This window comes from Garra rufa, chromosome 18 (genome assembly GCF_049309525.1).
Source record: "Garra rufa chromosome 18, GarRuf1.0, whole genome shotgun sequence".
NCBI lineage: Eukaryota > Metazoa > Chordata > Actinopteri > Cypriniformes > Cyprinidae > Garra > Garra rufa.
This window is the reverse complement of record NC_133378.1, coordinates 11,824,648-11,842,354: the sequence shown is the minus strand read 5'-3', so window position 1 is coordinate 11,842,354 and position 17,707 is coordinate 11,824,648. Positions and strand designations below refer to the sequence as shown.

The following is a 17,707-nucleotide window of genomic DNA, read 5'->3' as shown; positions in this document are numbered from 1 at the left end:
TTTGTGATTTATACTGTTTCTTACTTTGATAACATTTATTTATTTTATATTTGGCAATATAAAATGTACATTAATATATAGATGTTCGAACAAAAATGGTTAATATATGAATTTATTAAGAACAAAAGAATTGTTAATATATTACGTATTCAAAACCCTTCTTGTCTTTGAAACTTAGCAGCTATAGAAAAGAGAAAAAAGACAGCTTTTATCAAAACAGAGACGTGCACTTGAGTTATGAACGTTGTATCGGTTCAGATGAAAATGGTTTAGGTTAACAAGTCATGTTGCACATAGAGTATGCGTGTGTCAGATCCTCACTTCTTGTGTCACCAACCTAAAATAAAGCACAGTAGCACCGTTTAATCAAAATGTTTTCTGCCTCTTAAACTTTTTGTAAAGTGCTAGCAGAGAACAAGCTGGCAATATGGCGAAACACACCTCTACTGGCAAATGTAATGTTTTTTCAGCTTTTTTCTTGAGATCTTTGGTGATTTTGTTTATCACTCCAAGACACTGTGCCCACGATACACCCCTCACACCAACGTCAAACTGAGGGTACATCTCTGCTAGAAACTCTGAATGTACACACAGGAATAAAGACAAAACCTATTTTAAAACCAATATTTTTAAGCCATTTAGTAAAGTTAATGGCACACAAATCAAATCTGGGTGCCTCGTTGTGTACAAAATCACTAAATTAAAGCCTTTGGGAGCAATGACTTAACACTTTTTGTGCACAACAAGACCACCATTAAGAACAATAAATATAAAATAGAACAGAGCTTACATAGCTTAAAGGATTAGTTCACTTTCAGAAGAAAAATGTACAGATAATGTACTCACCTCCTTGTCATCCAAGATGTTCTTGTCTTTCTTCAGTCGTAAAGAAATTATGTTTTTTTGAGGAAAACATTTCAGGAATTTTCTCCATATAGTGGACTTCAACGATGCCCATGAGTTTGAACTTCCAAAATGCAGTTTAAATGCAGCTTCAAACGGCTCTAAATGTTCCCAGCCGAGGAATAAGTATTTTATCTAGTGAAACAATCTGTCATTTTCTTAAATAAATATTTATACACTTTTTAACCACAAGTGCTCATCTTGTCTAGCGGTGCGATGATGCATACTCTGTGCGCTCCGGTTCAAGACAGTTAGGATATGTTGAAAAAACTTCAATCTCATTTTCTCCTCCAACTTGAAAATCATCCTACATCACTGCAAAAGTACTGACCCAGTGTTTACAAGGTGAACGTGCCAAGAAAATCAAACGCTCTTACAAAAAAAAAAAAAAAAAAAAAAAGGGTATAACAGCGATGTAGGGCTAGAGCTAGACAAGATGAGCACTTGTGGTTAAAAGTGTATAAATCTTAATTTATTTTAAAAAAAATTGACAAATCATTTTGCTAGATAAGACCCTTTTTCCTCTGTGGGATTGTTTAAAGCTGCTTTTTTCAAACTGTATTTTGGAAGTTCAAACTCGGGGGCACCATAGAAGTCCACTATATGGAGAGAAATCCTGAATGTTTTCCTCAAAAAACTATTTCTTTACGACAAAAAGAAAGAAAGACATGAACATCTTGGATGATACAGAGGGTGAGTAAATTAGCTGTACATTTTTGTTCTGGAAGTGAATTAATCCCTTAAAGGGATAGTCATCGGATGCCCGTTTTCCACAAGTTGATATGATTCTTTAGGGTCTTCATGAGAAGTCTATAATAGGGCTGTGCAATTTATCGCAAAAGAATCGTGATTTAAGCACATGCGATTTCTAAACCGCATAAGGCTGCGATTTTATCTATCTCCCCCCAACGGCACCACCGCCCCCCTTGAACGTCAAGTTCATTTTATTTACGATATAGCGCCAGATCACAATAGAAGTCATTTAAGGTTATCTTTCCTATAGAATAGGTCTATACATTGTTCTTTTATTAAACAAACTAAATTGCCTCATGTTATTTATCTTATTTACACGAAGGCATGTCATTTCTGTCTCTACATGGTCACGCGTTTATAACGTCTCCTCCGGGAAAACACAGATGGGATCGCGGACTCCATTCATAAAAACCTAATTTACTATAGCGCGGAATGCCACGGAATTTGTTTATTTTTGAATTAATAAATCAAGAGTTGGTCTGTCACTTAATTCAAATCGCGATATGGACTAGTGTCTGTGAAAACTGAAAAGCAAAAAGACCGTTTTAATATGAATCCTGCATGTTCCGTTTGCCTCTGTATGTATGAATGGCAGAGATGCAGGGTCTTTTTTACTACACGCATACTGAACGATACTGAAGCACATGTGCCGCTCCTGCTAATTTTTGCCATTTGCATCTCACATGAACAGATAAACTCAATCTCCAAAGCTGCTGTGAGTGTCACTTTTACCGTTTCATTTGAGAAAACTAGCACTATATCATACTGTACACACAGAAACTTCACGGCAACCTGTCAAAATAAAAGTACGGTTTAACATGTAACAGAACAATATTAGTCTTGTATTACTTTTGTACAGTATAATGTAGGTGTTTATATATTCCTATTTAAATAATTTACATAATATATATATGATAAAAAAATATTACAATATTAACCACTTAATTGTAGAAAAAAAAATACTACAATTATTATTTAAACGTTTTAAACTGAATATAATATTTCTTCCATGTATTGATTTTAACAGTAAACTTCTGTTTGTTTGACGGTTTATTTTTAATTCAAATGTTTATGCTTTTTGATTATCAGAAAAATTAAAACAAGAATTTCTAAAAAAAAAAAAAAAAAAAAAAAAATTGTAGAGCCCTCAAAATGTTAAAATAGAGAGTTTTGGACTTATTTTTCCACTGAAATGAATGTTTTCGTTATTACATAAAGTAGGCTAAAGTACCGGGAAAAAAGTAACATGGCTAATTTATTTTATGTTGTCTGTTTTAAAGACAATTTCACTACAGTTTTGTTCATTAAACTTAATACAATGTTATTTCATTGTGAAATGTTTTATGTACTTCTTGTGCACTGAATACATTTAGAATGTATGCATGTAGCTTGTTTGAAAAAGCAAAAACAGTTGCCAAAATCGCAATCACAATATTCGATCTAAAAAAATGGCAATATGATTATTTTGTCCATATTGCACAGCCCTAGTCTATAACATACTTTGGTTAAAATTTCTCAATGGTAGTGAGAATGTTCTTTTTACCTTGTCAAAATCAGCCCATAAATGACGACTGCTATTTTCATTATTACATCCAACAACAAAACGCCTCAATCACTCAATCAGAGACATTCTTGTCTTCCCCTGCACCCGAGTCACACAATGGTGATCGGAGTGGGGGGCGGGTCTAAGGTAAGGCGCTCATGTCAATCAACTATCGTGGGAGTGGCCCGTCTGTGTCGTCACACTGACAAGAAGCTGAGAATGACCTGATTTTAAAATGGGGATATTACTTTTAATAATTTAAAAAAATACCATGGGTGGATTTTTCTCATTGTAGGGTGGTTGTGTACACAAACTGCCAACGCACAATAATGTTCAAACATGTAAAAGTGAGTTTTGCATCCGATGACACCTTTAATATTTAGTGTGATCCCACATTGATGAACAGTATTCTCTGGTTCAGCATCTTTTATTACTGACTCTTATGTGTATACAAAAAAGAAAAAAACAAACGGTTGGGCCATTTTGTAGCCTACTCCTAGAGACCACCTTAGTCCCAAACATGTGTACATGAAAAGACAGTATTTACCTCGAATGGCTTCTATTTTGTTGGGGTCGAGTTGCTGGATGCCTATTGCAGGGTTTCCTGTGACGGCGCTGCAGGACAGAGTGCCGATGGGGAAGACAGCGTGAAGAACAGGCACTACAGCCTTCTGGGGCTCCATCTCCTTAAACACCTCCTTGTACACAGACAACGGGATCCACACTTTCCGCAGGGAGCTTCCAATCATTACTGAGGAAAAATTGTTGATCCACGTCATACAACATTGATACTTAACTATAAAAAAAACAAACAAAAAAAAACAACAAAAACAAACTTAACCTATAAAATAAGTTTAAAAGAATTATCAGTAAGTGTGTTCACACTTGACATGTTTGATTCGATTAAAACAAACTTTGGTCGGATTCATTAGAGTAATTGTGATCGCTGCCATCCAAACCCTAGTGCACACCAAACAAGCGGAACAAGTGGTGGATCTAAAACAAAATGAGCAGAATCATATACATGCGGTGAGCGCGCTTAGCTCAACAGATGGCATTATACTTAAAACGGTGCTGAATAGACCAATTTTTAAATGAGTACAACACCCGCTTTAAGTCAAGTGCACTTTTTCCTTTTGTTTGGAGTGTTTAGCGAGTTCCGTCACAAAATATATGTCATTTAACCCAACCAATCAGGTTGTGAACGTATCACTGTGTCTTTAGGTTTGCTATCTTTAGATTAGCTTTCAAAAATGCCAGTGTGAACGCTAAGCGGACCAGGACCAAATGTATCATTTTATTTTTGGCCCAGACCAAATGAACCAAACTACAAGTGTGGACACACCCTAAGATTTTGATATATGTATTGTTTTTAAATAAGCTTTTATGCTCATCAAGGCTAAATTTATTTGATAAATAATACAGAAGAAAAATTGTGAAATGTTGTTGCAATTTACAAATGTAAATATATAATAAATATTTTACAATATGTGACCCTGGACCACAAAACCAGTCTTAAGTCGCTGGGGTATGTTTGTAGCAATAGCCAAAAATACATTGTATGGGTCAAAATTATTGATTTTTCTTTTATGCCAAAAATCATTAGGAAATTAAGTAAACATCATGTTCCATGAAGATTTTTTGTAAAATTCCTACTGTAAATGTATCAAAATGTAATTTTTGATTAGTAATATGCATTGTTAAGAACCTAATTTGGACAACTTTAAAGGTGATTTTCTCAGGATTTTGATTTTTTTGCACCCTCAGATTCCAGATTTTCAAATAGATGTATCTCGGCCAAATATTGTCCTATCCTAACAAACCATACATCAACAGAAAGCTTATTTACTGAGCTTTCATATTATATATACACATCTCAGTTTTGTAAAATTTAACCTTATGACTGGTTTTGTGGTCCAGGGTCACATATTTAGACCTGCAATACAAAGCTGATTTTTCAGCATCATCTCAGTCTTCAGTGTCACATGATTCTTCAAAAATCATGTTAATATGCTTATTCATCATCAATTTTGATGAAAAACTGTTGTACTGATTTTTTTTTTTTTTTTTTTTTTTGGAAACTGTGATACTTTTTTCAAGATTCTTTAAGGAATAAAAAGTTAAAAAGAACAGCATTTATTCAAAGGAGAAATGTTCAAATATTTTGGGGTTAGTTAATTTTTTTTTTTAGTGCAAGACAAGCATTTGTGGTTAAAAAAAATGTAAAATGTAAAAACATTTTTTTTTTAGAAAATAAAAAAATCATTTCGCTAGATAGAACCCTTATTCGTGTAGAGCCCTTTAAAGCTGCAATTTGGACCTTCAAATTGTCCACCATTGAAGTGAGAAAAATCCTAGAATGTTTTCCTCAAAAACCTTAATTTCTTTTCGACGGCTGTCAAGACAGTAAGACATGACCATCTTGGATTTTTAGTCATCAGTTTTTATCTGATTGTTATATCAGTAAAGGTAAATCAAACGTTTTTTTTGACATATGTCACCATGACTTTTTAGATTACATTTCTACGAACTTGAAAATGTAGTCATGAAACTACATTTTAAAAAGCTTATTCCTTCATCTCAGATAATCTTGCTTCTCATTGAAAATAAAACCAAGTATTTACATCACACTATCCATATCTTACCTTTGCTGATGTCCTGAACTTCAAGTGTAGCCTCTTTATTGATGGGCATCTTCTCTTGTTCAACATTCTCCTCATTCACTTGAGCCAAGGCTTTCTTTCTTTTCTGCTGGCGCTTTGAGCCTGTGTTAGCCTGAGAGTCTTTTTTCATGACCTGGGACAGCTGTGGATCATCTGCTGATGCAGTGCAGATCTCATCTCCATTGGGCATGGACATGAGCAAAGCATGATTAAGAGTTTGAGACTGACGCTGGGCTCCATTGCCGCGGCCCCTGCGACCACGTCCTCTGCCCCTGCCTCTCCCTCGTCCACCGCCAGGAGGTTTGCCTGACTGAGGGCTGTTGTTATCAGCTTGCTGAAGATCTGACCTGTCCAGCCCTCGTTTCCAAGGAGGGATCGAGCGTGGGTTCCTCTGGACTGGTGGACCAAGACGCTGGGCCAAAGACCAGGACAGCTGCTCATCTTCAACAGGCAGAGATGCCCGTCTCTGAGAGATATGAGAGACATTATCACTACTTAATTGTGTGATTTTTTTTTTTTTTTTCAGTTTAACGCTTTAAAAATATTGAACAATTGACCCTTCACAAACAGCTTGATTGACAGGCGATCTAACCAATCATAACACAGAATCCGCCATTCTGTCTGACAAACAAATCAGACGGGAGAGTAGATGAACATCGGTGGACTTTTCGGACAACTGACTTTTGGAAGGTTTTTTTTAAAGAGTTTATTATTTATTTGGTTCCACCATCTATCACTACCAGTATTGCCGGTGTTGTAACTGGTTGGTGCAAAAATTTGCTCCCCGTCACAACCCTTGTTCGGTACTTTCACCTACTCATGTGTGATTACATAATGCATGAAGTCAAGCTAGTGCAAGATGAACATTTGTGGTTAAAAAGTATATATTGACAGATTTTTTAGTAAATGAACAATCATTTTGCTAGATAAGACACTTATCTAGTGAATCTGGGATTGTGAAAAGCCCTTAGCGCTGAAAAATCCTGGAATTTTTTCCTTTAAAACCCTTAATTTATTTTCAACTGAAGAAACAATACCATCTTAGATGACATGGGGGTGAGTAAATTATCAGGAAATGTTTATTCTGGAAGTGAACTAATCCTTGAAATCAATTGACAACACTAATTATCACCTTATATGACACCAACTCTAGTGAACAATAGGTTAGAAAACTCCATTCCTCCACATTATATAAGTCTACTTCAAAGTAATACAAAACCCGAAGATCAAGACGAGAAAAGACTATATTAATTGATCAGAGATTTTGTGACTTGTATCCAGGGCTCTGAACCGGTTTAAGGAACGAAAACGAAAAACGAAAACAAATGACATTAAACAGGAACAGGAACAAAAACGAAAACAAAATAAATTTTAATCGTTCTGAACAGAAACAGAAACAGAAATTCCAAATTAACCGGTTAATAACGGTATTTTTATCGTTCTCTTTATTATATCAATTTGGCAGACCAAAAACATGAATTCAAATTGTGTGCGCAAATGCGACGGTGACGCATACATACACCGTGAAATGCCCGCGAAGCAGACGTCATAAGCAGAGCCCTTTCTGATGCGACGAGCTTAAGGTTACCAAACACCTGGCTGTTTCATGTGCAAAGGTATGTTTAGGTTTAAGTTATTGTAGCCTAATTAAAACTTGTAGTTAAAATTGTCTATTGTTTTTAGTTCTCTTTTGTTTGAGTGAAAATAGCCTATAATAGGCTATGTATATTAGGTAAGGAATAATTAAGTCAACAGGTTTTTATCGCAGATTAAGCCTTGTGGTCAGAATGTGAAGCGGATGGTCTTGAAGGGGCTTATTTCGCTATAGTATTATCAAACAAGAAAATTGTTTAAAAAAAATGATTAGCTCATTTGTAACGCGTTTCCAGGCACGGCCGTAGCCAGCTATGAGGTCACCGAGGTCTGGCCATTGGTCATTTTTGTATATTCAAAAATAAAATGCCAAGCTCTCTGAATGATTATTAAGCCGTTTAAACCACCTCATATCACATGAGTGTTTGCAATTCATGTTGATGCGAGAAGCTAGCGCAGTGAACGGGGCTTGAGAGCGCATTGAGTGAGAGCGCGTGTGCAGCCTCCGTTTGTTGCCAGATCCACCTATTATACGTGTATTTTTCCAATTTAGTGTGACACTTTGGGACGTTTATAAAGTGGAAAGTTGAACGTTAGTGTTACTGATATATTAATCTTGTTTAGAAAACACAAGCTTTGAACTTATTTCGGATATCTTTTTCTCTCTTTTTGTAATTGCTTGTTTTTCGTAGCAATATCTGGCAACATTGTACTTTCATAAAAAAAAATCTTCTGACGCTAGGCTATATCAAAGACTATAGAATACCATCTTACCATTTTACCATTCTTAAAAGGACTTTGGCTATATGTAGTGCATTTGAGGGTGTTAATATAGCACAATTTTTTTAACACCTTACTTCGGACCGCGCTAATTTTCAAACCCTGGTTGTGAACTCGTTTACTTTCGGTTTTAAAGACAAGAAGTTCAAATGACACGAACACGGAATTTGGTTTAATCATTTGTAAACATAATGCCAAACATGTTATTAAAAGGCACACACTATCTATCTATCTATCTATCTATCTATCTATCTATCTATCTATCGTGCTGTGCAATAAAATAACGTTATTAACCGGTATTTTTTCTAGAAAACCGTTCTCGGAACGTATTGTTTAATGAGGAACGCAAGAACAGAAACGTTATAATATCGATTCTGCTCGGAGTGAACCGAATGGATTTTTTTTTCCGTTTTTAAGCCCTGCTTGTATCTGTACTGAGAGTTCTTACACATAATAAACTGGAAAGAAGTCTATTGTCTACTTTTGTCCTCTAGCCACTCACCAGTCACTTTCTTGAACTATCATTAGGTTTTGTTTTGTTTTGTTTTCCTGTTAGACATACAAAATTGCATTATAATCTTTAAGCTCTTGACCAGGATCGAATGTATCATTTTCCTTTTTGGTCCAGACCAAATGAACCAAACGAACTGAACAAGTGAGAACACACCCTAAGATTTTAAATGTTTTTTTTTGTTTGGTTTTTTTTACTCATTAAGGCTGAATTTAATTGATTAAAAATTCAGAAAAAAACAGTAACATTGTAAAATGTTGCTGCAATTTAAAAATATAAATATATATTAATTATTTCAAAATATTTATCCCTGTGATACAAAGCTGAATTTTCAGCATCATTACCTTCAGTGAGACATGATTCTTGATAAATCATTTTAATACGGCACTTTATCATCAGTTTTGCAAACTGTTGTACTATTTTTTTTCAGTATTCTTTAAGGAATAAAAAGTTAAAAAGAACAGCATTTATTAAGTTCTTACACATAATAAACTGGAAAGAAGGCTATTGTCTTTTTATGTCCTCTAGTCACTCACCAGTCACTTTCTTGAACTATCAAGATTTTTTCTCTTAGACATACTAAATTGTAATCTTAATAATCTTTAAGCTCTTAATCAATTCCAGAACTAGTTTTGGTGAGACCAAATTAACTCAATCAACAATAAATAGTGATAAATGGTTTATGGACAAACCTTTGGACCATTTTTCAGCTTTGCTGAGCTTCTTTCAGACGACGCCTTTAAGAAAAGAGAATAATATTTTTTAAAAATCTCACATAAAACAAAAAAATAAAAAAACAAATAAAGTTGTTAGGGTTCAACAATAAGCTTTTTTCTGCTAGCCTAGTTGGCCCAGCAGTTCAGATTTAAACCTGCGTTGGTGAGATTTATACCCTTAATGTGTAATAATCCAAATATTTCAAATATTTATATAATGCAATATTTTTAAAAATTAAAATAACTTCTATAAGTGATTATACTTTGCAATAGTAGTTGTAAAATATTCTAACCTGTACGCACAAACTGACCTGACAGCATAAATTGGCTAAAGGCGCTTTTCCACTACACAGTACCAGCTCGCCTCGGCTCGACTCGGCTCTGTTTGGTTTTCCACTGTGTAAAAGTTGTACCTGTACCGGCTTCCAGGTACTTTTTTTTCGTACCACCTCCGGCGAGGTTCCAAGCGAGCTGAGGCGATACTAAAATGTGACGTGAAAACACAGCAGACTGCTGATTGGTCAGAGAGAATCGTCACTATTCACTGCGTCATCATTGCACGCGCCAGCAATAGTATCCAGAATAACCCCGCCATTTTTAAAAAGTCTGGCCAGAGATTGCGTGACATATCCAATCCATTACATATTATGGCAACTCGGAAGAATACGCCATGGTCAAACGAGGAAGTGCAGACAGCGGGTGTGTGTCGCGTAGAAGATTACGTCACGGCAGTTTCCTGCAGCGTCGCTATGACAACCAGGTACAACTCTTACACAGTGGAAAACCAAACAGAGCCGAGTCGAGCTGGTACTGTGTAGTGGAAAAGCGCCATAAGTGTCAGGTTCTATCAGCTGGTAGGTCATCCTTATTGTCGACCCCTAGATCAGTGAGTTTAAAGATCAGTACCTCATTGGACATCTGTCTGTCAATCTTCTGTTCAAGCCTCTGTACTGCCGCATGCAAAAACTGAAAGTCAAGAAACGTCAAACAAACCACTGAAATCATACATCATCCCAAACCGGCTTCTGTTTTCATTCACTGCATTAATAAAAGTTTGATTCTGATCAGACATATGAATGTGTTATTGGGTTGAGGACAGAAGCCCTTACCCTACAGTAGTTTAGAACCTCAAGCAATATATTCTGCTGATCCATCCCAACAACAGATGTGCTCTGGTTTAGAAAATAATTAGGACATTACTGAGAAAGGAAACTGATCTTCAACAAGTGAAAGGTGAACCGTGTAATTTATGCATAAATTATAGGTCAACTTTAACACTTGTTATGAGACTCAACAAACCTGTACTGGTGCATTTGGAAATACAGGAGGCTCCATGGCGGCTAAAGGGCTGATTGCCGTGTCCAGTCCAGACAGTTCTACAGGACCTCTGGCTGAATCAGATGGAGGCATAGCTTGGTAAGATGCATCATCTTTGGAAGGGAGTCCAACATTCATGTCCTATGGAAGAAAATTATCATAACTGCAATGAGGATGCTTACTGAACCCAACATTGTTTATCAAATTTCTAATTCTTATGCTACTCCAAACCCCTATCACTTTCCTCCATGAAATACAAAAGGAGATATTTCACTGAGTATCTGGGCTGTTCTTTTCCAAACAATGAAAGTGATTGAAAAACTAACAAAGGGACATTATAAAAGAAGAATAAAAGTAATCCATAGCCCTATTCACATATTTGCCTGATAGTGATATTAAAATGGCTAGGCTTGTGTGATTTGGCTTTCCTTAATTACTACTTTTTCGCTGAATGACTTCTATATTAAAAGCTGCAACATGCATTACACAAACGGTAGCTCATGTTAGTTAAAAAAAAAAAAAGAAAGAAAAAAAAAAAAAGCATGAGAATCATTGGGATACAATATATCAGCAATCACATTTGGGCAGGATTAAATATCTCAAAGGATGATTAAGATTGCCAAAAACAGTAGATCATTTGTCCTGGAATTCACACAACAGAGGTTGTGTAATTAAAACACAGACTTGGCAGATTGGATGGCAATCCTTCTAGAAAACTAGCGCTGCCCAAATAGGTGCAATATTTCAATCAAACAGACAAATTTTCTCTGTCAAGTCAAAATCATGATCATGTTTAAACCATTAAAACACAGCTTGACCCATTACGTGCTGAAACAAATGTCAATATCACCGCTGTCATTAAATACTGAAGCAGCATATTTAACCTAAACAAAACGTGGTTTTAAAAGAGAGTAAATTTACATACTGCATTTGACAGGTGCTTTTATCCAAAGCAACTTACACTGTATAATGTATACCATCCATCAATTCATGCATTACTTGGGAATCAAACTGATGCTCTACCGTGAGATACAGGAACGCATTTTATTTTATTTTTTAATTCACAAGAACGTATAGTGTTTTCACGACATGTCATCAATTGGCGGCACTGAATGTAAACAATGCCACTGAACCGAACGGAACTCACAAATTTAGCTGATTATGGCTGCTGAAAACAATCCATCATGCTTTGGACTGTACTAATTGGTTGAACCAACAAAAACATTTGGAGTACTATAGACTAACTAAAACAAATCAAGAAAAGTGCAAAAAAACTGTTATGTGGTTGGCCAAACTGAACCAGGATTTCCAGGGCAAGAATTATGTCATCATTTGAGTTTGTTCTCATCATGTCCGGTCAGGTAAGTGAAATATTGTGATAATATCTTAATTAATACTACTTGTACATATCTTTACCACCTATTAAAGCAGGGATCACCAAACTCAACACACCTGCCAGGAAGTTTCAAGTATACATATTAAGGCCTTGATTAGCTGGTTCAGGTGTGTTTGATTAGGGTTGGAGCTAAACTCTGTAGGACATAGGGCTGGAGGATTTTATCGATTCTGCGATATAAATCGATATTTTTTTTCCAACGAAAGTATCGATTTTTTAGCCACGAGTATCGATACATACGTCCCATTCTAATCCCCTGTGTTGTTTAACCCTGTTCGCGTTGCAGGAAGAGCGATTTGGTCAGCCAGCCGCTAGTGTTGCTGTAGAGCAAGTTACCCGTACTAACTTTACACAGACGCAGATGTCTACCTCTTCCTGTTTACCAAGTCAGAGCGAGGATATTCAGAGAATGGCGGCGAATATAAATCCAGCACCCGCCTGCTTAAAGGGATCCCTTTATATATAATTTGATGTTTATTTGTTTACCCCCAGGGCATCCAAGATGTAGGTGACTTTGTTTTCTCAGCAGAACACAAACGAAGGTTTTTAACAAAAACCGGTGAAGTCAAATAATGGCAGTCAATGGTTACCAAATCTTTAGAGGAAAGAGAAACACACAGACAAATCCAAATTACACCCTGCGGCTCGTGACGATACACTGATGTCCTAAGACACGAAACGATCGGTTTTTGTGAGAAACTGAACAGTATTTGTATCATTTTTTACCTTTGACACACAGCCACGTCCATCTGTCCTGAGCAGGAGGTTAGCTTGAAGTAGAATACGCAAACGCCGGAAGCGATCTGTCGCATGAATACAACACTCGTTGTTTACACAGTGCACACAGACTGTGGGTATAGCCGCTATTCAAAATGGTAATTACTTGCGCTTATCCTGATTGTTCAAACCAATTTAACGCTAAAAGATTACATCTGCTTGCGCAAACTCATGCGGGTTTTTTAACCGATTTCCCCTTACTGCGTTTGCGTATACTACGTCAGAGCGCGTTCACATGTGACGAGCCGCATTCAAAGCTCGTGCTCAGGACAGATGGACGTGGCTGTGTATTAAAGGTAAAAAATGATATAAATACTGTTCAGTTTCTCACAAAAAACGATCGTTTCGTGTCTTAGGACATCAATGTATCGTCACGAGCCGCAGGGTGTAATTTGGATTGGTCTGTGCATGTTTTTGCTTACTTTTTAAGGTTTGGTGCCCATCCACCAGTATTATTTGACTGGCAGACTGCACTGGTTTTTGTTAAAAATCTTCATTTGTGTTCTGCTGAGGAAACGAAGTCACCTACATCTTGGATGCCCTGGGGGTCAGCATATAAACATCAAATTTTCATTTTTGGGTGAACTATCCCTTTAATTGCAAATTGCAATGTTGCATTTTATTTACTTTTCAAAGGCTTGTAAGCTACAGTTTGCACTGTTTCAATAAATGGAACTCATTTTCTCAACACATCTTTGATTAATTTTGTCCAGCATTTATTTTGCAAGCTGTCTGATGTTTTTTGAGTTTATTTCAATTAATTCAATCCAAGTAAATGAAACACTTACAAGATGTCACCAAAATCACTCTGTCTCTTTTAAATCTATCAGAAAATGATGTAATTGTATCGAATTATATAGAATAGTATCGAATTGTATCGAATCATATCGAATCGTATCGTTGACAAAATACCGTGATATATATCGTTTTGTGAGCTGAATATCGTGTATCGTATCGTATCGTGAGATTAGTGCATCGCTACAGCCCTAGTAGGACACCGGCCCTCCAGGACCGAGTGTGGTGACCCCTGTATTAAAGGATTAGTTCACTTTCAGACCTAAAATTTACAGATAACGTACTCACCCCCTTGTCTTCCAAGATGTTCATGTTTTTCTTTCTTCAGTCTTTAAGAAATTATGTTTTTTGAGGAAAACATTTCAGGATTTCTCTCCATATAATGGATATGTATGGTGCCCCCAAGTCTGAACTTCCAAAATGCAGCTTCAAAGGGCTCTAAACGATCCCAGCCAAGGAAGAAGGGTATTATCTAGCGAAACAATATGTTATTTTCTAAACAAATTGACAATTTGTATACTTTTTAACCTCAAATGCATAATCTGTGTGATCCGGGTCAATACAGTTAGATTATGTTGAAAAAGTCCCATCTCATTTTTCTTCTCCAACTTCAAAATCGTCCCACATCGCTGCAGAAGTACCAACCCAGTGTTTACAAAATGAATATATAAAGAAAAGTAAAACACCCTATACAAAAAAAAAAAAAAAAAAAAAAAAAAGGTAAAATAGTGATGTAGGACGACTTTGATGTTGAAGACGAAAACGAGATGGGAGTTTTTTGACATACTCTAACTATATTGACCCTGGATTACACAGACTACGCATGCACATCGCAGAGACAAGATGAGCATTTGAGGTTAAAAAGTCTATACATTGTCAATTTGTTCAGAAAATAACTGATTGTTTCCCTTCTTCCACTGCTGGGATCGTTTAGAGCCCTTTGAAGTAAGGCTGCACGGTAAATCGCATGCGATTGTCAAGCGGATCTCATCAGTAAAGCCGGTTCTGTGATTAGTAGTAAATCTCCATCGCGTGCATTCAAATGTCGAGGCATTTAAAATACAGAGCCGTAGATTACTGACAAGCTACGCAAAATCGCGTTCATAATCACGGATGAATCGCATTCCATTTTGAACGCGAATTTGCTTAGCTTTTCAGTGATCTGCGGCTCAGTGTCTTAAATACTGCACCATCTTAATGCACGTGAAGGAAATTTTTTACTAAATCACAGAACCAGCTTTACTGACGAGATGCGCATGACAATCGCATGCGATTTAACGTGCAGCCCTACTTTGAACCTGCATTTAAACTGCATTTTAAAAGTTTAAACTTGGAGGCACCATACATCTTCACTATATGGAGAGAAATCCTGAAATGTCTTCCTCAAAAAACTATTTCTTTACGACTGAAGAATGAGAGACATGAACATCTTGGATGACAAAGGGGTGAGTACATTATCTGTAAATTTTTGTTCTGGAAGTGAACTAATCCTTTAAAGGTCCACTGAAGTGCCTTGAAACACGCAGCATTATTCTATGTTGTGACGTAATTTTAACTGAAACAGGAATATATTGTGCAGCCCCGCCCCCTGCATTTAAATAGCCAATAGCGTTCCATTTATATCTGCTTGGGCCAGAGTCGTTGAGCTCGGAAAAGCCACATTTGTAAGCTTACGAAGGCCATAGTCTAATAAATTACCCCATAGATTCAATATGAAACTCTTACTAAAACAAAATAGTGATCACAATCATGCTGATGCTGTGTAGTTAAACTGCGCATATGATCTGCTCTGTGCTATTGTGTCTCCGGAAATAAAATCCGGAGTAGACTGTGCGCTGCCGCGGTTCGCGTGACACAACGTGAAACCAGACCTCAGTTGCCCCAATGGAAAGCACATTCCCACTGTCTGAATCGTTCTCTATCGCTTACATTGCGTACTACATTCCATTCATCATACAGACAACACTTACACTGAAAACAAGTGAACAATCTCAGCTGCAGATTCAGCGTCTATTTATAGTGTAGGGGGCGGGACGCTACGGAATCTAGAGAGCATTTGATTGGACAGAACGTTTGATGAGAAGCTGAAGTGCACGGTGATATCATCAAAATCGTTGATTCATATTGGCGGAAGTGACGAGACTGTAAGTTTTGAATGCCCATATCTTGTAAATGTGAATTTTGTCGTTGTTTTGAAGCACACTAGCTTATATATAACCTTAAGGCTAATATATTCATACTAAAAGTAAAAAAACTTGAATTTTGATTTCATAGGGACTTTAACTATGTCAAACGATTGCACCCTTTTCTGCTTATGAAGTCCTTCCCTATATGATTTAACAGTTTCTACACATTTTTTACCCTGGTTTAGACAGCATAAATAAGCAGAACAGCATATTCTGTAGTACATTAACTGTGCAACCGATGCTGTTGTTTACATCCGAGTATCTCCAATTGGTAACTGACCAAAGTTCAAACTCTCTATTGATATGTGCATCTGGGCAAAGTTATTTATTAATTGCAACACTTAAAGGATGAGAAGAGCTGTGGGACAATACCCTGTTTTCTGCATTACAGTCAAGACTCTGCTTGCGTTTCTGCTTAGCCAGAAAGGTCTGTTGGCTCTTTCGGCGTGCTTTTAAACTCCTTCTGGAAGACTGTTTCTCACTGGGAGCTGAATCCTCCTGGTTATCCGAGACTGAAATTGGGAAATTATCAGAAAATATATATATATATGGACACCTAAATTATTGCATTACATACAAAACATGAAACAAAGTAACAATTATTTAAGACAAACAGCATTATTTGAGGAAAACTGACTTCATACATCCACTGAAAAATCATCAAAACACCAGTTGATTATTGGAAAATGTCTGGGAAAAGTTAAGTCTCATCAATCTCTACTTTTACAACTTTATATTCTAGTAACCTACTTTTGATAATTAGCCGGACAAACAGAGAAATATAAGATGTTAAAGAATCAGATGTAGGTCAAACAAACTGAACCTCGCTCTCTGATGTTACTCCTTCTCCAGGTAGAAACGCCAGATGAGTCTGAGAGTTCATCGTCATATTCATCTTGAACTTTTTCTTCCTCCTCTTCTTCACACTCCGAGGACTCGACAGGAGCGAATATACTCAGATCCATCTCGGTTTCTGGATCTTCATCTTCAAGCTTGACAACGATATACTGGTTTTCGGAAAGGCTGTTTGTTCCCTCCTCATCACTGTTTGAGCAACTTTGAGGCTGCGAATCCGCGTCTGAATGAAGTTTAACCTTCATTTTGAGTCAGAACACAAACTCCTATAAAGGCTTTACCAGAGCAAAGTCTTGTTTGAGCCTCTCCAATGAATTAGCAGGTTGTTTTAAAGTGAAAGGCACACTCACATTCGTGTGAAGTGCAGCTGGCGTGTTCGAGTAACGTTAGCTGACTGTGTGTTGCTGCCTGGGTGGGTTCAGTAGGATGCGCGGATGGATCTTGAAATTGCGATTCTCTGATTCGTTAATTCATGAGTATATATCCTTATTTATTGACATCGATATTAAATGTTTCTTTCAAAGTGGTGATTTTAATAATAGTTTGGCATGAAAATAAGTGCATTTCACAGGCGTCGAAATGAAAAAAATAACTATAGCAGTACATGATAGGAACTATTTCCCCTTCCGCTCAGCACACATTCCCTCAGTCAGAGAGCAGGAGCAGTGTTTGCCAGAGATAAAGGCAGAAACATAAATCATCCCATTTATCTTCACTAAACAATGCCTTAATTGTTGAATGACTTTGAGGTAAATTGACTTCGTGTGTTTTATGATTTTTAACAAATTCTTATAATTAATAATAGGCAAATTGTTAATCATTGTGTGACTGTGGTTATTGTTTAAATATTTTAAGAATAACAGTATGTTCTCTTACGAGAGGTCTCTCCTACTGCGTAGCTTACGCTAGGGGAAAATCC

General features: G+C 36.6%; 1 protein-coding gene across 1 annotated transcript; it reads right to left on the bottom strand.

Annotated features, from left to right (window-relative positions):
- Positions 1–98: 98 nt before the first annotated feature.
- On the bottom strand, positions 99–17,154 carry LOC141291543 (uncharacterized). Its single transcript, XM_073823695.1, has 10 exons — positions 16,757–17,154; positions 16,306–16,445; positions 10,762–10,920; positions 10,572–10,634; positions 10,369–10,428; positions 9,439–9,483; positions 5,845–6,328; positions 3,747–3,950; positions 442–578; positions 99–337 (listed from the first exon to the last, which is right to left on the bottom strand). The coding sequence occupies exons 1-10, from the start codon at positions 17,031–17,033 to the stop codon at positions 275–277; spliced, it is 1,632 nt and encodes a 543-aa protein (XP_073679796.1). The 5' UTR covers positions 17,034–17,154; the 3' UTR covers positions 99–274.
- Between the last annotated feature and the right edge of the window lie 553 nt (positions 17,155–17,707).

What these genes read in the sequence shown, in the direction of transcription:
- LOC141291543 (XM_073823695.1), bottom strand. Translation starts at nt 17,033, where the DNA reads ATGAAGGTTAAACTTCATTCAGACGCGGATTCGCAGCCTCAAAGTTGC. An exon ending in AGCTGAAAAATGGTCCAAAG is followed by an intron (nt 6,329 to 9,438) that starts GTTTGTCCATAA and finishes CATATCTCTCAG; the next exon opens with AGACGGGCATCTCTGCCTGT. An exon ending in AGTTCAGGACATCAGCAAAG is followed by an intron (nt 3,951 to 5,844) that starts GTAAGATATGGA and finishes ATTTTTCCTCAG; the next exon opens with TAATGATTGGAAGCTCCCTG.